The sequence below is a fragment of the Poecile atricapillus genome, chromosome 1 (assembly GCF_030490865.1).
Source record: "Poecile atricapillus isolate bPoeAtr1 chromosome 1, bPoeAtr1.hap1, whole genome shotgun sequence".
In the NCBI taxonomy this organism is placed as follows: Eukaryota; Metazoa; Chordata; class Aves; order Passeriformes; family Paridae; genus Poecile; species Poecile atricapillus.
Genome location: NC_081249.1, coordinates 108,122,002 through 108,142,572, shown reverse-complemented (window position 1 = coordinate 108,142,572; position 20,571 = coordinate 108,122,002). Strand labels below are relative to the sequence as shown.

Below are 20,571 nucleotides of genomic sequence, written 5' to 3'. Positions count from 1 at the left end.
AGGTGGACAGTAGAAATAAGATGTGTCTTTTGAACCTACAGAGATCAGTGCCCAGGGAGAGAAGGTGATGAATAGTAGGAAAACTGTTCATGAAACTATTTTATTCCTTAATATCAAATTCTTTTCTTGAATGTTTCCACATCCTTGTTCATTTTGGAATCTCTTTTATATTTTGATTTCATCTCCATGCTTTGTGTTTGTGTGCGTTATATCCCATTCCCGTTGTTCTGAATTTCAAAGTGTATGTCTTCAACTCCACCTTGGTTTACTTTTCAAATGTGTAAATTTGCAACATAGTAGGTGATTTGGTATTCTACTCGTGACATGTGATTTGTCATTAATTGGGAAAGCAGCTTTTCAACAGCAATTATGCCTAAAATTTGCTATAAATCTATAAAATCATAAAATAAAATTTTATTTCCTTTTCTATAACATCTTTTCCCACAGAGTGTAACAATCCTTAGAGAGGAAAGGAAAATTACACCAGCAAGTATGGGTAGTAAAATATAGTATATGGGTTCAGAGAATACCCTGTTAGATGTCTATGTAGATAGCTGACAGATTTTACTAACCTCCTATCTCCAATCTTAAGATTTTGTGCAGTAAAAAGGCAAAGACTTAAAGACAAACTTTTAGAGAAAGGTTAATGAAAAACGGAGAAGAAGTCATTAAAATAATAAAATGTACATTAGAAGTACCACATACGCAAGTGGAGGACACAGTATAAGGAACTCTAGTTGATCCCAAGATTTTTAAGGCTTAATAAACTATGCTGATGTTATTTCAGCTGGGAAGTCCTGAGATTCCTTCTGTCTAATTTGAGGATGTGGATTGAAGACTATCGCTTCGATGGGTTCCGCTTTGACGGTGTTACGTCTATGTTGTATCACCACCACGGCATTGGTAAGCGATTCAGTGGCTCTGAGCTGCTGCAGCTCTGTTCCCATGGCAGAGTTTCCTGTGCTGGAAAGTTCACTCTTTCTCACAGGAGAAAAGATCTTTAGCACAGGAGCTAGAGGGGCTTATCTAGCTTGAAACTAGGTGGGAAGGGAAAAGGGACAAAACCAGGCTTGCTAGTGATGTACAATGGTGTGGCACACCCAAAACTTGAGGATAGAAGCACTAGGAAGATCTCTCAATCTTCTTCACAAGATGTCAGCTACAACAGACCACACTGAAAGTCTTTCTGTACCAACACATGCAGCATGAGGAGCAAACAAGAGGAACTCGAAGCTTTAGCCCAGTCCCAGGGATTTGACATCATTGGCATAAGCAAGACTGGTGGGATAGGTCCTATGGTGGGAGTGCCACAGTGGATGGTTGGATGATTGGGTGGGAGCACAGTACAGCTGGCACAAGCAAGTTCAGAAGATTCCTAAAACACCTGGATGATACAGAGTGTGATTCTGGGGGATGGTCCTTTGCAAGGCCAGGAGTTGGACTCAGTGATCCTGATGTGTCTCTTCCAGCTGAGGCTATTCTGTGAATAATAAAAAAATTCCAGATTTGCTAATTTTCTTGCTTTCTTGATACAAGGATAGATGGAAAATCATTAATACGTTTTGTGCTTATAAAATTAAACACTGTTTGAAATATCTTTGTTTTCTAAATAAAACCTGACTGTGGTTTTTAAAACTTCTTGTCTTATTAGGCACAGGGTTCAGTGGAGATTACAATGAGTATTTTGGCCTACATGTGGATGAAGATGCTTTGTGTTACCTGATGCTGGCCAATCACATGATTAAAACCTTGCACCCAGAATGCATAACCATAGCAGAGGTAAGATAATTTTGCCATCCTCAGTGACATTAATATTGATTAGTTTGCTTTAGGATGTGAATTTCCTGTTAATTATCAAGTCACACTTTGGGTACTCAAGCGGTGACATGAGCTGAAAAATATTAATTAGTGGACAGACTTTGCCTGGTGGGGAAAAACAACCTGAATATGCACTCTGGGAATTTTCTCTGCATTAATAGATTATTAATTAATGTGGCGATTTCTTTTCCTTTTTTTTTTCCTTCATCACCTTGAACTTGTAATGAGAATTGTTTTTATTAGTTTATTACTTGTGCATGATAGCCATTAGTCAGTAGTGCTCTGTGGTACTAAAGATTAACAGCCCTAATGATGTTTTGCATATTTTGAATTATATTGGTATATCTGACAATTACCCTTCAAATTAAATGCAATAAGCTTATAAATGTTGACTATATAGGCTAATTTAAATTTATTACTAAGTTTCTCCAGGTTTCTAAAGGAGTAAATAGACTATATTACTTGAGTTGATTGAGATCAATTTTTTTGACTGAAAAATGTTGCTGGCACATGGAGCTTCTAAGAGTATGAAACAGCCGGGCATTCAAAATTCTGTGCATATTTTCACTGATATTTTGTCTTTATCCAGAAGAAAAATCGTTTAAACATTGAGTATTTTTTCTGTTACTATGTTTAAATAATTCAATTTCTTTAAAAGAAAAAGTGGGATCTATCTGATATCATTAGGGACTATATGGATTTCTAATAAAAGGGTTTGTGATGCTTAAGAGTTCTTTTTTTATCTTTAGGAAGCAAAATACTGCTTAACTTTGTTTCTTACTTACAGTAAAGTTTTCTGTTATAGACATCCACTGCTAAGAGCTAAATGACAAGCTACCAAAACAGCATCTGGGGAACAATCAGTAGCAAACTTGAGGTATTTTCACTGAGCTGTAGGCTTACTTGAAATTGAATCAGTTAATTTTCCAGGTAACCCTAGATCATAAGCATTCCTACCAAAGAAATTCTGAGTTTAGCTGTCTTGTTTTACCTGACCTAAGAGTTCTATTTTTTTATTTTTTTTTTTTAGTAAGATGTGTCTTTGGTTTCTCTTGCTTAAGTTGCAAGCTGCTTCTTTTTCAAGACATAATTTTCTGCCTCGGGAAGTTGCTACATGAATCATAGAATTGATCAATGTGCTTCATGGTTAAAGGAGAATTTCAGAAGGAGAAACTATTGACATAATTGAAAATTACAAAAGGCAATGAAGAATGTCTGCTTGCCTATAAAATCAGTGCCATGTGAGAAAAATGTTTTTCTCTGGCCATAACTAATTATAATATATTCCCTAATTAATGTAATTAATTGTTGATTTTACAGCTTTTTAATATTCTGTATATTCACTGTCTTAGTAATTGCTAATTTTTTAGGTGTTACTGAGTATACGCTTATTTTTCATTTTGTTCTTCTAAATAATGCAGTGATTAAAGTTTTTTAGAATGGGAAGAAAAAATGTTAAGTAAAATTGTTATGCCTGAAGTATTGTAAATACAAACAGGCAAAGAAACAGTATGCTGCGGTTTCTGTTTTTATATGCAGATCTTTTTAAACTTGCTCTGCACAAATGCTTTGAAATTAGCTGTTTGATTGTAGTGTAATGGAATGGCCTGGGTTGGAAAAGACCTTAAAGTTCATCAAGTTCCAACTCCCTGCCATGAACAGGGACACCTTGTTCCTAGCCCAGCTTGCTCAGAGCCCCATCCAACCTGGCCTTGAACAGGGGTGGGGCATCCACAGCTTTTCTGGACAGCCCTTGCCAGTACCTCACCACCCTCAAGTGAAGACTTTCTCCCTAATATTTAATCTAAACCTTTCTCTTTGAAGCCATTCCCCCTTGTCCTGTCAACACATATCCTACCAAAAGTCCTCTCTGTCATTCTTGTGGGCTCCTTTCAGGTACTGGAAGGCCACAATTAGGTCACCACAAAGGCTTTTTTTCCTCAGGCAGGACAATCCCAATTCTCTCAGCCTTTCCTCACAGCAGAGCTGCTCCATCCCTCTGATCACCTTGGTGTCTCCTCTGGCCCCCGGCTCCAGCAGCTCCCTGTCCTTCCTGTGCTGGGAGCCCAGGGCTGGATGCAGCCCTGCAGGTGGGGTCTGAGCAGAGAGGGGCAGAGGGGCAGAATCCCCTCTCTGCCCTGCTGCCCACGTTGGATACAGCCCAGGACAGATCTGGATTTCTAGGCTGCAAGAGCACCACTGACAAGTCACATCCAGCCTCCCACCCACCAGCACCCCCAAGTCTTTCTCAGTGGCTGCTCTGGATCTGTTCACACCCAGCCTGGGTTGATCAGGAGGGTTGCCCCAACCCCTTGGGCTTGAGTCTTCTTAAACCTTGTGAGACTCCCATGGGCCCACTCAAACTGCTTAAGACACCACTGCCACAGCCATCACTGAGAAATGGGATTCCTGTCTGGAGCCAGCATACCTGGTTTCATTCCCAACATTTTGGCTTACACCAGCCATGGAGCAATGCATGAATAGGTTCAGTCCATCCATTTCTGTGGGTGTTGCTGCCTTCAACTAGAGTTACAGAGGAGAATAGGGCTTCTGCCTCAGCTTTCTTTACCAATTGTCCTGAGGCCCTGAAGTCCTTTTCGATCCCCTTTGGATCATGTGGTGCCACTTCATTGCCCCCTGTGTGGAAGATCAGTAATGGGTTGTAGTCTGTGGGCTGTACCAGGGTAGGAAGTTTCCTGGTAGAAGTACATTTGATGGAAGATCTACTAAACAAACTATCTATGTTTTTTTTTTGTCCAGTTAAAATTTGTAGACTGATATAAATACTGTTAAATTTGGAATTTTACTTCCCAAAAATATGGATTTCAATATTGTGACTAAAGTAGATGGAAGCTGCTTAAATCTCAAACTTGGACCTCCTCCAGGAAGGCATCATGGCATCACAGAAAAAGGCTTTTGTTTCATATCATCATGACCTGTATAACCTAGAGACCAAGAATCTGTATCTATCCTTTCTGACTGATTTAGAAGAGTTGTTTAATTTTTCATCACATCCAACAGTTTGTAAAGAATTTCCACTTCACTGTTTGTTTTTTATAGCATGTGGAACATTGGTGCAGTTTTGTGTGATCCAATGGCTGCTGACTGAAGGGGGATAACGCCCTCCTTTGATCTCCCAGCTCTGCTGTTCACACAGCCTGGGATGTGCTGGCCATCCCTGCTGCCAGGCCAGGCTGCTGGCTTGAGCTCAGCTTGCTGCTGGCCCGCAGCCCCAGGCCCTTCCTCCCCAGCAGAGCTGCTCCCCAGCCTGGCTCGCCCAGCCCGTATGGATGCAGGAGGTGGCTCATCCCAGGGTCGGATTAACTTGGTGACATTCTGTGTGACATTTCTGCTGATTGATTCCTCCAGCCAGTCCCTCTGGATGGCAGCCCTGCCTTCCACCCCTGGGATGCCATCCATGAGCTTCCTGGTGATCTGGTTGATCTCCCCCCTTATGTCAGTGTCTGTGTATGCCTGTATGTGTATGTGTGTATGACTTGAAGTGTAAATATCTTTTTCGCTATTCCAGTGCAGCAATTGGATTGAAAACTGGATTGGATCCAGCAAATCAGAATAAGCTTCCTAATTAAGCCCTGGTTCTAGTCAGTATTAATTCCATAAATTCTCTTGTGTAGATGCAAGAGGTGTTTGTTAATCCATAACCGCTGTCAGTGAGAAGCCATTCCCCCACAAAAGCTAATGAAATTGAGTACTGATGGATATTTTGCAATTATTGGAGACTCGCATTTTCTGTCCAGATAACTTTAGAAAAGAATGCTGCATGGTAAAATAGCCCTACAATACAGTGAAAAAAATATTTTGAGAACATGGAATTACAAATTTAAGAATAGTCAGCTTCCATCAATATACAACTGGAAAATTATGCAGTAAGAGCATGTCACTTTCCAGGACTAGCTGGATCAATAGGTTTGGTTTTGGGAAAAGAATAGAGATTGTATTTTTCTTCCTTAGCGTACTTCATATTTAACCTTTTTTTTATGCCATTCCTTATGCAAAATATCAATAAACAAAATGAAGGTTTAATTTCTCATTTGTTGACTGCTTTGTACTTTCTATTGATTACTCAGAGCTCAAGAGAGCTAATTATTTCAAACTCTTCATCTACTGAGGTCTCTTCCCATTCAAATATCTACTCAATTAAAAATATTCTGAGATAGAATATTTGATGAGGAAAGTCATAAGGATTTTCTTTGTAACTTTTACATTCAAACAGCACATCTGGGTACAGTAATAGCTGATTTAAATTTATTCTTTTCTCCCTTAACCAGGTCAATCTGTGAAGCTGTTTATGGAGTGTTTGTATATCAGTATTATGATATGGTGGAAAATATGCAGTAATACTTGCAATGCTGTAGAATTTACGTTGTGGGGTGTTTTATCTGTTCCAGGATGTTTCTGGAATGCCAGCTCTCTGTCGGCCTGTCGCAGAGGGAGGAGGGGGTTTTGATTATCGACTTGCCATGGCCATTCCAGATAAGTGGATACAGGTGAGAACTTAAAAAATACATTCTGCTCTTCGGAGTGGGGTGTTTCTCTGTCACTGCATACACATAAACACTTCTGAATCCCACTGACAAGTTTTGCTTTCTCTTGTGTTAATATGCTATTGAAATAAATTCTGACAGGCTTGAGCACAGGTATTAGAGGCTGAAATGAGAGCTGTCAGAAGTTATGTAGGTTTCAGGTGAGGAAGTTCAGGAGCTGGGATTCACATTCCAGCTGATAATTGTTTTCTTCGTGCAATACACATAAGCTCAATTTCTTTGAAATGACCTTTATCTTGCAACAGCTGTAGAATGTGTAATCTGTATTGAATGTGAACAGGTAGATAAAAAGTTAACCATATGCATATAAATATAAAAAAAAAAAACACAATAAAAAATCACTCCATAAACATGCAATAAACCCTCCTGACACTGGGCATAGAAATTGGCATTGAATATAAATAGACCTGAAAGTTTAAGCAAAACCTAGGTGAATTATCTGCAGTTGGTGTGGGTGGGTTACGAAAAGGAATAATATAAATTTGTAAATATTAATAAATTCTGACTACAATAAGGATTTATATCATATTTTCCTTAATATAGAGGATCACAAGGAAAGGCATAAAATGATCTGAGAAGGTTTCTACTGATGTTTCAGAGAAAATTTTTCAGTTAGACAGAAGATTACACCCAAATCCTTCAGGCTGTCATGATGATCTGAAAACAATAAATATTTTATATGATCATTAATGCTTCAATAAATATAGTGTGTAGCTAAGAAAAAAAAAATAGCTTACCTTCATCATCTTTCAATATTTTAACTAGGAGGTAGATGGCCAATTCAAAAACAGATTTCAAACCTCATTTCAGAACATATTGAGAGCTCTTCCGAGACACCATCATTAAAATTTGGAATGAGTTATTTAGACATTTAGGTCCTGGAATGCAGTAAGGGTTCGTTTTTTTAACAATAAATACCTAACTGGGATGTTTGTTGATTTCTTGGAGTTTTGTTAATTTGGGTTTTTTGTTTGTTTTTGTTTTGTTCCTTATCGTACTTCAGGGCAGGCAAGATAAGCAATTTCATAGGTAAGCAAAACTCAAGTGACCAAGTTCATGTTACATGGAAAGAAAAAAGACTGTAGAATTTTGCAAGTGCAAAAGATCTACAATCTCATTTAGCAAACTCTGATATGGTCTGCTTCATTTAATTCACAATACTTGGCTAGGAAACATAACTGTGCTGTAGTAAATTCTGTTCTTGAACTGGAGGAAATGTCAGTTTTTCCAGCTTAAGCATGTACTTGACATGGGACAGTGTGGAACACTGATGGGCTGTTGAGTGCGAATCAGTTGTGACTGAGATTTTACAAGAACTTAGAGTGATACAGGCAGGAAGCTTCTTGCCAAAGAAACTGCAAATAAGTGACCACAGTAGAAACATGGAGTTAGAGAAAGACATGATGCCAGAGTTTGTTACCACATTTCTTGAAAGGAAAAAAAAAAAAAAAGCTTAGATGATTGGAAGGGAGAAGTTTAGATAAACAGTTTATCATCTGTTATCAAACTCTCCTAGACTGCTTACTCTCATTTCTCTCCCATTTTTAAGTACATACCTGTTACTAGGAAATCTTCTAGTCAAACTTGTTAAAATCAGTTTGAAAACTAAAGAATCTCCATGAGATTCCATGAACTAATTCTGGGGAATCTGTAAAAGAAAGATAAACTGCTTGTTGCAGCAGTGGTTGTACTAGTTCAGATTCTAGATAGATGTAGTAAGTGATAGGATGCTACATAGGCACCTTGATGTGTTCAGAGCCAGAATTCATGGACTTAAAGAAATCAACAAAGAAAGGAGGGAAAAAAGACTGTTTAGGAGGACATGGGGAATTACAATTATAATGTTAAATTTTACATTGTGGCATTGGCCATCTTGGTGCTATTGCCTTTTTATCACTTCTGTTTTTATGTCTATATATTTGTGTTTATGCATTTAAGTCGTAGTGATCAATGGAGGTCCACAAAGTGGTGTAGGAAAAAAAGAACAAACTAACACTTAGATTGAGCTTGATTTAGCAGAGGAAGGAAATAATGTGATATGAGGCAGAAAATTCCTGTTAATAGGATTCAATTTAAATTGCTAACAATCAGGAGGTAGCACTGCACTGCCCAGTGGTTAAGCTTTATTTGGAAGCTCCCATATCCCAGGGTTGCATTTCATGATAATGTGAACCAAGTAGGTCTGTGCCCACATATTTCTTCCGTGGTTTTGGTGCAGTGATCTCTTGCAGGTCCTATCAATCATATTATCCACTGTTTCAGAGGATTCACATAATAAATGGCAAAGCCTGTCATCCAGGGAGGTAGAGGAGAAACAAAGTATTCTAGGTATTTTATTTATGTGGTTAAATTGAAAAGAAAAAAACCCAACTCTTTGGATTATCTGAGAAAGCTCATCACTTCAAAACTTGGGAGAGTGAGAATACAGTTCACAGTCCATTGGAAATTCCTGTGCCATAATGTTATATGTTTTTATATAATGTTATATGTTTTTAGTTAAAACAACTTTTCATTGATCTTTCTTTTATTTCTGTAGATAATTAAGGAGCTGAAAGATGAAGACTGGAATATGGGCAATATTGTGCATACATTAACAAACAGACGGTATGAAGAAAAATACATTGCTTATGCAGAGAGTCACGACCAGGTATCTTCAGCTGTTTTATTGTTCATAACCAAGTAAAAGATCTTGTTTAGAAGTTTGGTGTTTTGTTTTTTTTTTTATTTTTAATGAGAAAGGAGTTGAGGAGGATGACAAGAATTACAGAAATGGGTAGATTTGGACTAGTGCTCTTTTCTTTGTTCGTTTGGGGTTTTTGGATTTTTTTGGGTTTTTTGTTTTGTTTTGCTTCATTTGTTTTGCTGTGTTTTTATTTTATGATCCTTCCTTTTAACAAAAGAACCTTCCCTTGATTGTGTGGGTAATATTGGCTTTGTTTTTAAGAAATGAGTCGTAGATTCTTGTTTTGCCTGCCACAGAATATAGGGAGGTGTCTAATCCATGCTTTTGAAAATCCTGTGTCCGTTAAGTAAACTGGAACACTATTTCTGATAAGCATAAACAGTATGCCAATTTAAGAAATTTTCTCATGACTTTTCCCTTCATGAAAGTCTTTCCTCTCTGGAAGGATTGAAAACATCCGCTTTTGAGATCTGAGTGAAATATTCTGTAACAGTTTGGTTCAAAGACAGCAATTGTAATAGTTCTGTGTATGGAAAAACAGAAAAGTAATGATGAGTTTGGATGACACTTGTCTGCCATAATCTTTTTAAAATCTTATTTCTGAAGGGTTCAGAAATACATAATTCAGAAATTGTTTCAGAAAACACATAATTAGGGAATTGTAAAATTAGCAACTACAACCCTTTTATTAAAAAAAATATATTTTGTTTAAGTAACCAAGCTTTCCTTTATATTATAGAGGTTGATATTCCAATTCCAGTACTTCCTATAATAAATGTCAACAGAAGTGTCCAAAGCATGTTGTATATTTTAAAAAGACCATTCTGAGTTTGCCATTCATTATATCCACTTTATTTGTGCCTATTTATATTCTAATCTCAAAGTCTGTTATAGTGTTCATTTAATGCATGAGCCTGATAAAAAACTTCAGAAATTACTTGGAAATGTATATTATTCTATAATAAGGTGCTTTCATCAAAGCTGCTTATTTACCCTAAAGCACAACATATAACATTACTGTTGCTGTTCTTTTATTTCATGTTGAGTTTTAGCAATTGTTTTCCATATCACTTTGCATTTTCAGTTTAAAATGTCATACTTAGGGAAAAAAAAATCTCATTATTTTTAATTAAAATACAGCTATGATTACAGACTTGAATCAGGCTGATATGTGAAAAGTAGGATAGAGAAACAAAAAGTGTAGATAAAATTCAATCTGAAGATGCCTGAAGTGATGCACGTGAGAGTACAATCCTGGTTTCTTTTAAGCTGTAACACGCCATGAGCTGACTCTTGCAGTCAGAATACAAGGCCTCATGGTTATAAGAAGAGTGTGAAAATAGCAACTCCAAAGCTAAAAGCTGTCAAAAAAGCAGATGCAGTCCTGGAATTGTTATGAGTGGAACAGAGCAAAGAGTACAATCAGCATGGCACTGCAGTCTTTCCTTGTTTGTGTGCATCTTCAGTGTTGGAGACAGGTTTGGTCCTGTACCTTAAAGAATATACAGCATAACTATAAATGCTGTGAAGATGAATAGCAGGTGTGGATTGATTTTCATAAGGAAAAAAACTAAACAGAATAAGATTCTTTTGGGGGTAGCAAGGAGATCATTGAAGGGGGAAATATATCCATTTATAAAATCACAACTGCTACAGAAAACATGAATAGGGAAACACTTAGCTGCTCTTCCAATAGAAAGATAAGGGGATATTAAATGGCACCAACAAATGCCACATTCTGAGTCCAGAAAGCAGTTGTTCATTGCAGTCTTCAGTCTTGTCATGGGCACATAGGATTTTTTTTTTTCCTTTAAATAGGGTATTTTTTACTTAAGGGAATAATCTATATATATGCTGTTATATTGTCAGCTGTAAAATGAAAGGATGAGTGTGCTTTTCAGCTAGACCTGCTTACAATTCATCTATATCTCTGGAATTTAGTAAATTTTTTTCAAGGGCATAAAACAAGAATTGGGCTAATTGAACAAAAATCAGCTATTGAAATATAAATGCTTCAAAATGTTTTCCACTACCTGCCTGCTAATATTGAATAGCTTTTTATGGCCTTTCTCAAGTATCAGTGAGCACTAGCAAGTTAATAATTCAGATTTTTCTTTCGTGTGGAATCACAGAAAAACAATCACATTCTTGATTTCATATAAGTGAATGCTACATAATCACTCTGCATGTGTGAGTCAGAGTTTTTTTATACATTTATTTTTGTATTCCAGGAACCTTTACTTTAGACGTTCACTTTCTCATTTTCTGTGTTTCCAATAAAAATTCCCAAATGGAAGGTCAGTTGTGACTTTGTGAGTCGATGCTGATATTTCACATTTGATGAAAAAGTTCTTAGAAGTAGTTAAGCAGTTTGACCCAGGTCAGCAGGTGAAATGTAGGACCAGAGGTTAGACTCTGTTACCATACACACTCAATCCCATCAGTCCAGGAGTAACAGTGGGGAGGTTGCAAGGGGAAGGCAGATAACTGGGGCTGACATCCAGTCCAGGCTCAGCTCGTGGACATCCCTGCCTCGGTTTTTGGCAGCAGACCACACAATGCACAGATGCAGTGATCAGAATGTAGGGTCAACATGATCTGATGATCATTGGCATTGGCAGGATGCTTCCTTCAGGAACAGGGACTGGGTCATGCACACTGAGCCACGTCCTTGGCTCCTCAGTGATCTTGCAAGTCCTCCCCCTGTGATACAGACCACCTGTTTTAATAAAATCCCAAAACCTAGAAACATTTGTATTACACCCAAGGGTCTTCTTCAGTGTCTTTCTGAACTGTTGTAGGCACTGGTTGGTGATAAGACACTGGCCTTTCGCCTGATGGATGCAGAGATGTACACAAACATGAGTGTGCTCATGCCTCTGACGCCAGTTATTGATCGTGGGATACAGCTTCATAAAATGATTCGTCTCATTACTCATGCACTCGGAGGAGAGAGCTATCTGAACTTCATGGGTAAGTAATCTCAGGAAAAAGTCTCTCATTTTCTCATCTACAGAATGCGTGGCAGGGAAGTAAAATGATCTGACATCATCTTATATCCACAGTATTTATCACAGTGCTGAAATTTGGAGCATAAGTGCTTTTATAGATTTATTACAAAAAGGTAATATGCGTTGTTTTTCTGTCTGTAAGATGTATGATAAGACAAGAAAATAAAACCAAGATGGTTTCTAACTGCAAGAGAAATAACTTTTACAACTCAGACTAGTGCTTTAATTGTTGTTCTGCAAGCTTGTCAGGTGATGAGCAGTGGCTCACAGTTTGTATTTAATTTCTATTCTTTTACTTCCTTAAATTTTTTAGGGTAACAATGAATTTACTGAAGATAGCTCTGCTGATTTCAGTTATTAATTGTCAGGAAGTAGTCTGGAGCCAGTCGACCTATTTCATTGCTTCTTATTTCTTAATGAGGTAGGCAAGGACAAATCACAGACACAGGAGGCGCATTCTGTTATCAAAGAAAGCACAGAAATTGTAAGAGTTAGTGATACTTTCTTCTGGTCCATAAACTGTAAAATAAAACTGTTGCATTACTTCCTAAGCACAGTTTCCACAAGAAACTGTTAGTCTAATTTAATCATCAAGTTAGTTTCATTTAGTCATCTTAAATGTTGACTATTCTTAGCTTTATCCAAAATTCCAAAGCTATTTATGCTGTCTGTTCTTTGCCCCATTCATTCATTTAATTTCTTTGCAAAATAGTTCTTTACAGTAAAAATGTCATGTGGTCTGATAAGTTCTGTATAGCATTTGTGATACTCATGGGGAACAAAAAGGCTGAAAGCCTACTACAAAATCACATCTCAGTCTTCTGATACTGTAACACTTGAAAATTATAGAAATTTTAGCTTAGGATTGTCTTCTACTTTTGTGGTTAAATGTTTTGTTATATAAAGTTTAAGGGGACTGTTGGATGTATATTGTCTTTTTTCTATAATATGGTGTATTTAGCATCACGTTTTCTGATTCAAAACCTGAAGAACATAAGACACTGGATTTAAGTTTGCCTGTAGTGGTGCATATTCTCTATCTTTGTATTAGGAGAACACTCAGAAAATACTGTGTTGATTTTCCTAAAAAGAATTGAAGCAATTTCGGTACAGAATAAACTAATTCAGCATATGCAATAGTAAAGTAAAATAAAATAGTAAAATAGTAAAACTGTTATTTCCAATAAAATGCAGGTGGTTTTTTGTTGTTTTTTGATTTTTTTTTCCTCAAGAGTGAAGAAGAGTTAATGAAATAAATACTTATTTATTGTGCAATCAGGCACCAAAATGTTCAAGGTACGAGGCGTATGCTTCCATTCAAACTAGTGATGCTACAATAGTTAAGGAAACAGGTGCTTACTAAATAACCTCTAGCTAAACTGCAGGTGTCTTTGCTCCAGATTGACTTAGTAAGGTTAGAAATATAATCAGTAATGCAATGTGGCATGTTAAATCCAGTGTGTCAATGCTGGCTGATTGAGCAATTAATATTGGGTATCTCTGAGTACTGCAAATGGTTCAGTAACTACATTATAGTTTGCTATATGTAAAAGGTGAAAAGATTGTAATAACTGTTGGAGGAGAAAACATATAAATTCAGAATGCTGGCAGTCTGGTGGACTTAAAATGCATGTTGCAACATGCTATCTAATTAAGCAAATACAGTGACAAATGAGTTCTTTAATTTGCAGGTTTGTCTGAATGCCAAAGGTAAGAAAGAGAAGCTTGCTGTAAGGTGGGGGAAGGAGTGGAAATCTTCTTTCACAACACCTGGAGATGGCATTCTGGGTGTCTCTGTGATCCCCTAGGTCCTTCCATTAAGACTCTTGTTCTTTTTTGTCTCTGAACAAAGGCTGCTTTCTGAATGCTTTGCTCACCTTAAGGAAAAGCAAACCTCATCTAAAAAATGTTGTGTCTTGAGTGGAAATCTGTTCTCAAATATATTCTGGAATTTCTTTTTGAAGATCTGTAATAATATTTAATTTTAATTACACATGTGTTGGAGCATCATTTGGGCTCCATACATGCAAGCAGGTTCCTGGTGACAGAAGTTGTGCATCAAACACTGATTGTGGCTTTCTCTTTCTCACTTTTCACACTGGATGGTTCTCTGTCCTTCTTACATGTATCTCGTAAGAAACCACTGCAAAAATCCTGAAAGTTTTTATTTTTATTTTTCATGTTCCTGAATGTTTAATTTTCACTGGAGGCTTTTATTTTTCTTCCCACTTGCCCTTATCCCTGTATTGGCAATGAGAATTGTATGCAAACTTAAAAGTGAATAAGGAAGCTCTGTCATTTCAGCAAATTGGTTCCCTTGTTACAAAAACCTTTGGGAGCATTCTTTCCTCCAGTCTGTGTTCTAGTTTTATGTGCTGCTTTCCAGGTGATCTCTTGGGCTTCCTGTGTGCATCTGGCATGGAAGACTTAACCTAAGAAGGGAAAAGCTCCATATGCTTGGCTGAAAAATAACAATGATAAATGTCCTGCAGCACTCTCTGGAAGGCCAGCTTGTTTCACAGTAATAGTAAAATAGTAGCAACTGTTTTGAAACTTCGGCTGTGACTAAAGTCTCTTCCTTCAGAGCAGGTAGAGAGCAACAAACCCAATGGAGCTGTAGTTTGAGCAACCCAGCTCCTACTTTAGCCAGATTTTAATACTGAGACAGGCCAGTTACGAATCAGATATCACAGAATTTTAGGAAGTCACAAAAATTCCATGTTCTTCTGCACAATGCCTTAGTTAGGAGCACATGTGCTTCTTAAGGGTTTTTTTTCTTTACTATTTTTCTATGAAGGCCTTGACATAGACAATGCACATCTGAATGTCTGAACTTTAATGATGCTTATAGGCTCAAGCAGTTACAATGTGAGTATATTAAATAATGAAAGTAGTCTTTTTAATTGTAAATAATAATAAAAAACTCTCTCTTCTACTCAAGTATTTTTGTTTGTAGTTATAGTGATATTAAAATAGCATACACATCTAATTAACCTAAAAATGGAAAAGTATATGCAAAAAGTATGTAGGGCCATAGATCTCTGCCCTCCCTAATTATCAGGATTTGAAAACAAATCCAAAATAAAAAAATTGTATCTGACTAAAATTCTTAATTTTCAATTTTAGTTCCCTACAAAATAACAAAGAGATTGAGCATAATTCCTCAAGCACTAAACAAGGACTAATAGAAGTTGTTATAAGACTTCTAGAGTATTACAGGAATCATCTGGTCTCAGCTTGAAAATAAAGCAACCACTGTTGTTACCCAGCAATGTTTAACTTCAGTGTAAAGACTCACACATATTTCCTGAAAATAATACTTGAACTTATCACTGCAAACCTGTTCTGTGTTTACATCTTATATTTTCATTTCACTTCTTTTTTCATTCTGCCCCTGACAACAAGCTGTAGACATTTTCTTTAATAATATTAATTAAAAACCTGAAGTAAAAATGGTGCAGCATAACTGACAATATAAGTAGGAATGTTACTTTAAATAGAATCTGAACTGCTATTTTTTTATTGCTACCTCTTCTAGATGAAATAAGAATTGGATCAAGAACACAGATATTTAGCTTAAACCTAAGGGAGTTTGGTTCTCTTTGGCATGTTGCATTTTTACACTTTTTTCTGTTCACTTTATGCTTCTTACATCTGAGCACTAGTTACAGGGTGACCTTTTTGACCATCATCTGAAGAGTGGCCTTGGGAGAGCACATACTCTTCAACCTCACTCACTTCAGTAACCTCCTCTTGATAAGCAACCTTGAAGTACTCACTTGGAACAGACTGCAGCTTTAGGAGAGTTAGTTTAAAATCATCCTTCTTAATATGCTTGCCTAGGAGAGGTGACAAATGTGCTGCCAGTTCCAGCAAGTGCTTTAATTCCATGGCAGGCTGACAGAAAACAATTATGTTCACTTTAAAGTAGAAAACAAGGGTGTAATCTGAAATCTCACCTACAGTTTCTCAGAGACTTAGTGATAGCCCACCTACAACTTTGTTGCATAATACCCCATATGCAACCCCACTCACAACTTGGGTTGGGCAGTGGGAGTGGGAAGAATCCAAATTTATATATTAGGCTTCATAAATCACTTTGACAGTCTCTTCTGCAAGGTCTAGAGGTGCAAACTGTTAATATTTATTCATTTAGAGTTGATTGAAGCAAGCTTCATTTCTACACTTGCTCAAAACACATTAGAGTGACTGGGAGAAAAACAATTAAAGAGAGAGACTGTCTCATAATTCAAAACTAAATCACACACAGACCTGTCTTATCCCACCTCTCTTCACAAATTAAGTATGTCCAAATAATAGCAATCTGTTGTGCAGGTCAGTTGTACATGCTCCTTGAAAGTGTAGGGAATAAAGCACTGTACATGTGTGTGTTATTTAAATACAGAAATAAAATTGTGAGCAGCAACAGTTTATATGTGGTGGTGCATCCATGTCCACATTATCACCTCTCAAGGCAAAAACCTTGAAACAGAAACCTTCATAGTCAGCAGCATCCTCAGAACTGTTTGAATACCAACACTTGTGGCAGCTGTGTTCATGGAGTGAAATCCAGGTAGGATTTTCTAGGACTGTGGAGGGAATAGTCTTAATTGAGGTAGCTGGCATTAATGGCACTTCGTTTTTCTCTTGGTTCGTACCCACATCTGCTGGGTATGGGCTATGACTGCATTACCAGTGGAGAAGATATATGGTACATCAAGGCATTCTGACACTGTGCACCAGTTACAAGGTGTTGGGTTGTTTCTAAGGATGGGACTGCTATTTTATTTAATTTATCATTATGCTTAGTAGCATTATTTAACCGTGGGATGCTGTTGCTGAAACCTCTGCTAGTGTCTAAAGCTTTGTTCCCAGGGCTCCATCTGTTGCCTTGCATATTATAGGATTTGTACAGCTCACAGTTCAGACTTGTGATATCTCCATTATCCATGTGTGAGTGCATGCAGCCTTGTATACTAATATAATACTTGATGTGCTGGGAGGGCTTGCTAAAGAATAATGAACAAAGTTGTGAAATTAATCTTTAAGTTATTAGAGTTGTAAGAGTTCTGTTTCTGTTTGTATGACAACCTTTATTTTTTCACTTCATTGTTATTTTATTTGTTGTTGTTTTGAAGACCTCTATATATTATAATTTTATATAACTCTACACTGTGTATCGCAACTGTACTATGTACTTTCAGCAAAGGTTTTTATAGGCTTTTCTCTTTCCAGTTGTTCAAAAATGTAGTTTATTACAGAAATTACGACAAACACATATCATTATGAAAAGCTTCTTTCACACCTGTATTTCTGACTCTACAGGACATGGATGTTATTCTCTCCTGTCATAGTTGTTTTTTGGTATTTTTCTCTCTACTGCTATAAGATTCAGAATTTCTTTGCAATTAATTATTACTAAAATATTTACAGATGGCATTGATTAGTTCTACTTAGTTGTCTTTTATGGGAAACAATAATTAAAATTGGATCAAAAGACTAAATTATATTTTGCTTTCATTTTCTTGGCCTTAAGTTCAAATAAATTTAAAATCAACGGATTTACCTCACTTTTAGATTTTATTGCTTTCTTAATTCAGAATATAAACACTGTAGTAAAAGCTCTTAAAAAGTCTTAGATATCATAGAGGTTGTGCATATAAACACACAGTTTTGTACATAAGAATCTCTTTTGATTAAACATAAGACATTGTCCAAAATTAAGAGTTGAGTAAAAGACAGACTATTTTTGCTTGGTAGTATGAAACTATGGTAAGTTTTTTAAATTTGGTAATATATAGGGACATTTTTATATCTTCTTATGTAAATTTTTCTATCTACATGTGTGTAAACATTTCTTTGCATATGATTAATTGTTTAACCAATTAAACACGGCCATCTTACACTTCCTTTGTTGTGGTTAACTTTGATTCAAACAAAATGCTTTGACTATCTTCTGTTTATATGCACTTGAAATCCTTTAAGCTCTTACATAATACAGTGACTTAAAAAATGTCATAAACCCTGCTTCAATCTATGAGCAATTTGTTAATCATTAGTGCTTCACAAGAGCCTTCACATTATTAGGTATGTAAAATGCCTTTTGGAGATGATTTCCTCAGTCTTCGACTAATGCTCTGTGATCCAGGTTGAATGGCACAATGCAAAACTGAAAAGAAATGTAAAATATTTTCAGATTTCAAGTCAATATTAAGTAAATCTATAGATAAAAGTGAAGTCCAGCATTCAGGTCTCCATTATAATTTGCCTTTTTGAGAGAGAGTAGACTTTTTTGGGGGATTTTCTCTGTTGTACTTCTTCAATAAGTTCATGTAATAATACACAGTTTTCATGCAGAACTTGGCCTCTGCCATGTCAGAGAGCAGATGAGTAAAGTTGATTTCTGAGTTTCAGTGACACTAATGAAATGCGTACTGCAGGAGTCACTCATTTCCTGGATGCCAGGTGTCTACAGAAGTGGTCTGCCTGATAAAAACTAAATCTGTGCAAGAACTTTGTGTTCTAAGAGCAGGAAAAAAGGGTAAGCATGCCCATTCAAGCAGGGGTAAATACAGTGTGGATGTTAAAGCTTTTGTCTTTTCTCCTTGTTGCTCACTGTATTACATGCAATTTTGATGCTGATAATTTATCAGTACTTGTTTTAAGCTACTTATTTGAAACCCCCAATGCTGAAAAGAAGCAGCAGCAGCCTCTTACCACACCCAGCTGTGTTTTGCTTCTACTTTTTGCAGTTTGTCTGTACTCACTAGTCTGGAAAAGGCTGAGAGAAAAATGGATCTATGTTCTCCAAAGCCATCTACCAAAGAGCAAAAACTTTCTTCCTGATTATACATCATAGGTTGGCTTTTAAAGAGGTAGAGAAAGGTGATCCAAATCAAGTCATCTAGCAACATCAGGCTCTAGTGAGCTGATGCAGGAGCATGCAAAGGGCCTTCCTTTGGTGACACATTGCTCTTTCTCAGGCTGCTTTCTCTGGGCAGTGCAGAGCCAAATAGAATTAAACCCCACGTGTTACTCAGTAAGGAATTGTTGGTTTGAGACACGACTGCGCAGGTGACATTTTGTATTTGTGAAGTCTGAGTAATAGATCCTTAGGCATATATTCCAATTTGGATTTTAATGCGTGCAGTTGAGATAATTTGAAATGAGTTCATCTCAGTAGTGTCATTAATTCCCCAAATCAATGTAGCTTAAGCTGAGATAACACTTTGTGATGACATTGGAATAAAAAAAGGATGCCTTTACATGTTCAAGAGCTTATTTTCACAAGATGTTATTAGCTTAGAATCTTCTCATTGTCCTAATTTTTTGAGGCCATCAATCCAACAAACACAGAGGAATTTGCTAGAATAAGATTTTGAACCACATTGTAGTTAAATTTGCATTAATTTTTAAGAGACAAGGTATTTTTTATTTCTCCTGAGAAGCGGTAAAGTCTGCAGAGCAAAGCATATTAGCAGAAGAACATCTTTTACATATGTTGACCTGTTCTGTCTTTTGAGATCTTCAATCTGAAATTCCATAGATTTGTAGAATGTTTTAGGTTGGAAGGGAAACAACCAAAAGATCATCTTAAACATCATTAAGTCCCAACCATCGTGTCACGGGCTAGGACACTTTCCACTAGACCAGGTTGGTCAGAGCCCCATCCAGCTTGGCCTTGGACAATTCCAGGGATGGAGCATCCACAAGTTCTCTGGGAAACTTCTCCATTCTCACCACCCACACAGCAAAAAATTTCTTCCTACTGTCTGATCTAAGTACTGGTAGAATTTATAGTGGGGTAAATTAGAAAGGGAAATTATAAACACAATACAATTGCTTTTGGCTGAAAAGAAATTGAATTTTGTTGGAGGGAGATTGTTTTTGGGGTTTTGTTAGATGATTTTTTTTTCCAATAGTACAGGTACCTTTTGAGTTGGGATGCCTTGTTGAATATAAACCACTACTTCTGTAATAGTAGTAATGTTTTGCATTATGTAATGTGCTACATTAAAATGCAGGGCAGGAGGAGGAGTAACAGAATGAGTGACAAATGTCTCAAGGAGAACAGGATTATTCACAAAGCCAAAAGTACCAGTGCAGTCTTCTTACAGACAGAATCTTAGAACTTTTACTCAGTTGGGATAAGTATTCAGATCCTTTTGTGAAATTCAGAGCAAGTTCTGCAAGCAAGGTATTTTAATAGAATATCTTCTCAAGTGGCATTTTTATAGAGAGATTATTTAAAAGCAATCTAGTAATCCACTCACTCTTGATTTAAGAGTCAATCTCTAGTCTATGAAACAGCTCCCTTAAGCTTCTCATATTTTTGTTAATCCAGCTAACTGTTAATACAAAATACTGCAGGAAAGCCTGGATCATCTGGGTGGTTGTGTTATAGGTCAGCTCTTTGTGCAGCTTAAGTTTACAACCTTTATCTTCATAATGGGGAAATGTATGGTCTTATTTCAAAATATTAATGGGCAAAAAA

General features: G+C 36.8%; 1 protein-coding gene across 2 annotated transcripts in view; it reads left to right on the top strand.

The window, feature by feature from the left end:
- The window catches only part of GBE1 (1,4-alpha-glucan branching enzyme 1), a 138,203-nt gene that overhangs the window by 84,418 nt on the left and 33,214 nt on the right, over positions 1-20,571 (top strand). For both annotated transcript variants that reach the window (XM_058835917.1, XM_058835926.1), the window contains exons 8-12: positions 788-903; positions 1,652-1,779; positions 6,228-6,326; positions 8,920-9,030; positions 11,868-12,039. In XM_058835917.1, the coding sequence (XP_058691900.1) occupies positions 788-903; positions 1,652-1,779; positions 6,228-6,326; positions 8,920-9,030; positions 11,868-12,039 (626 nt within the window). The remainder of the gene's footprint in view (positions 1-787; positions 904-1,651; positions 1,780-6,227; positions 6,327-8,919; positions 9,031-11,867; positions 12,040-20,571) is intronic.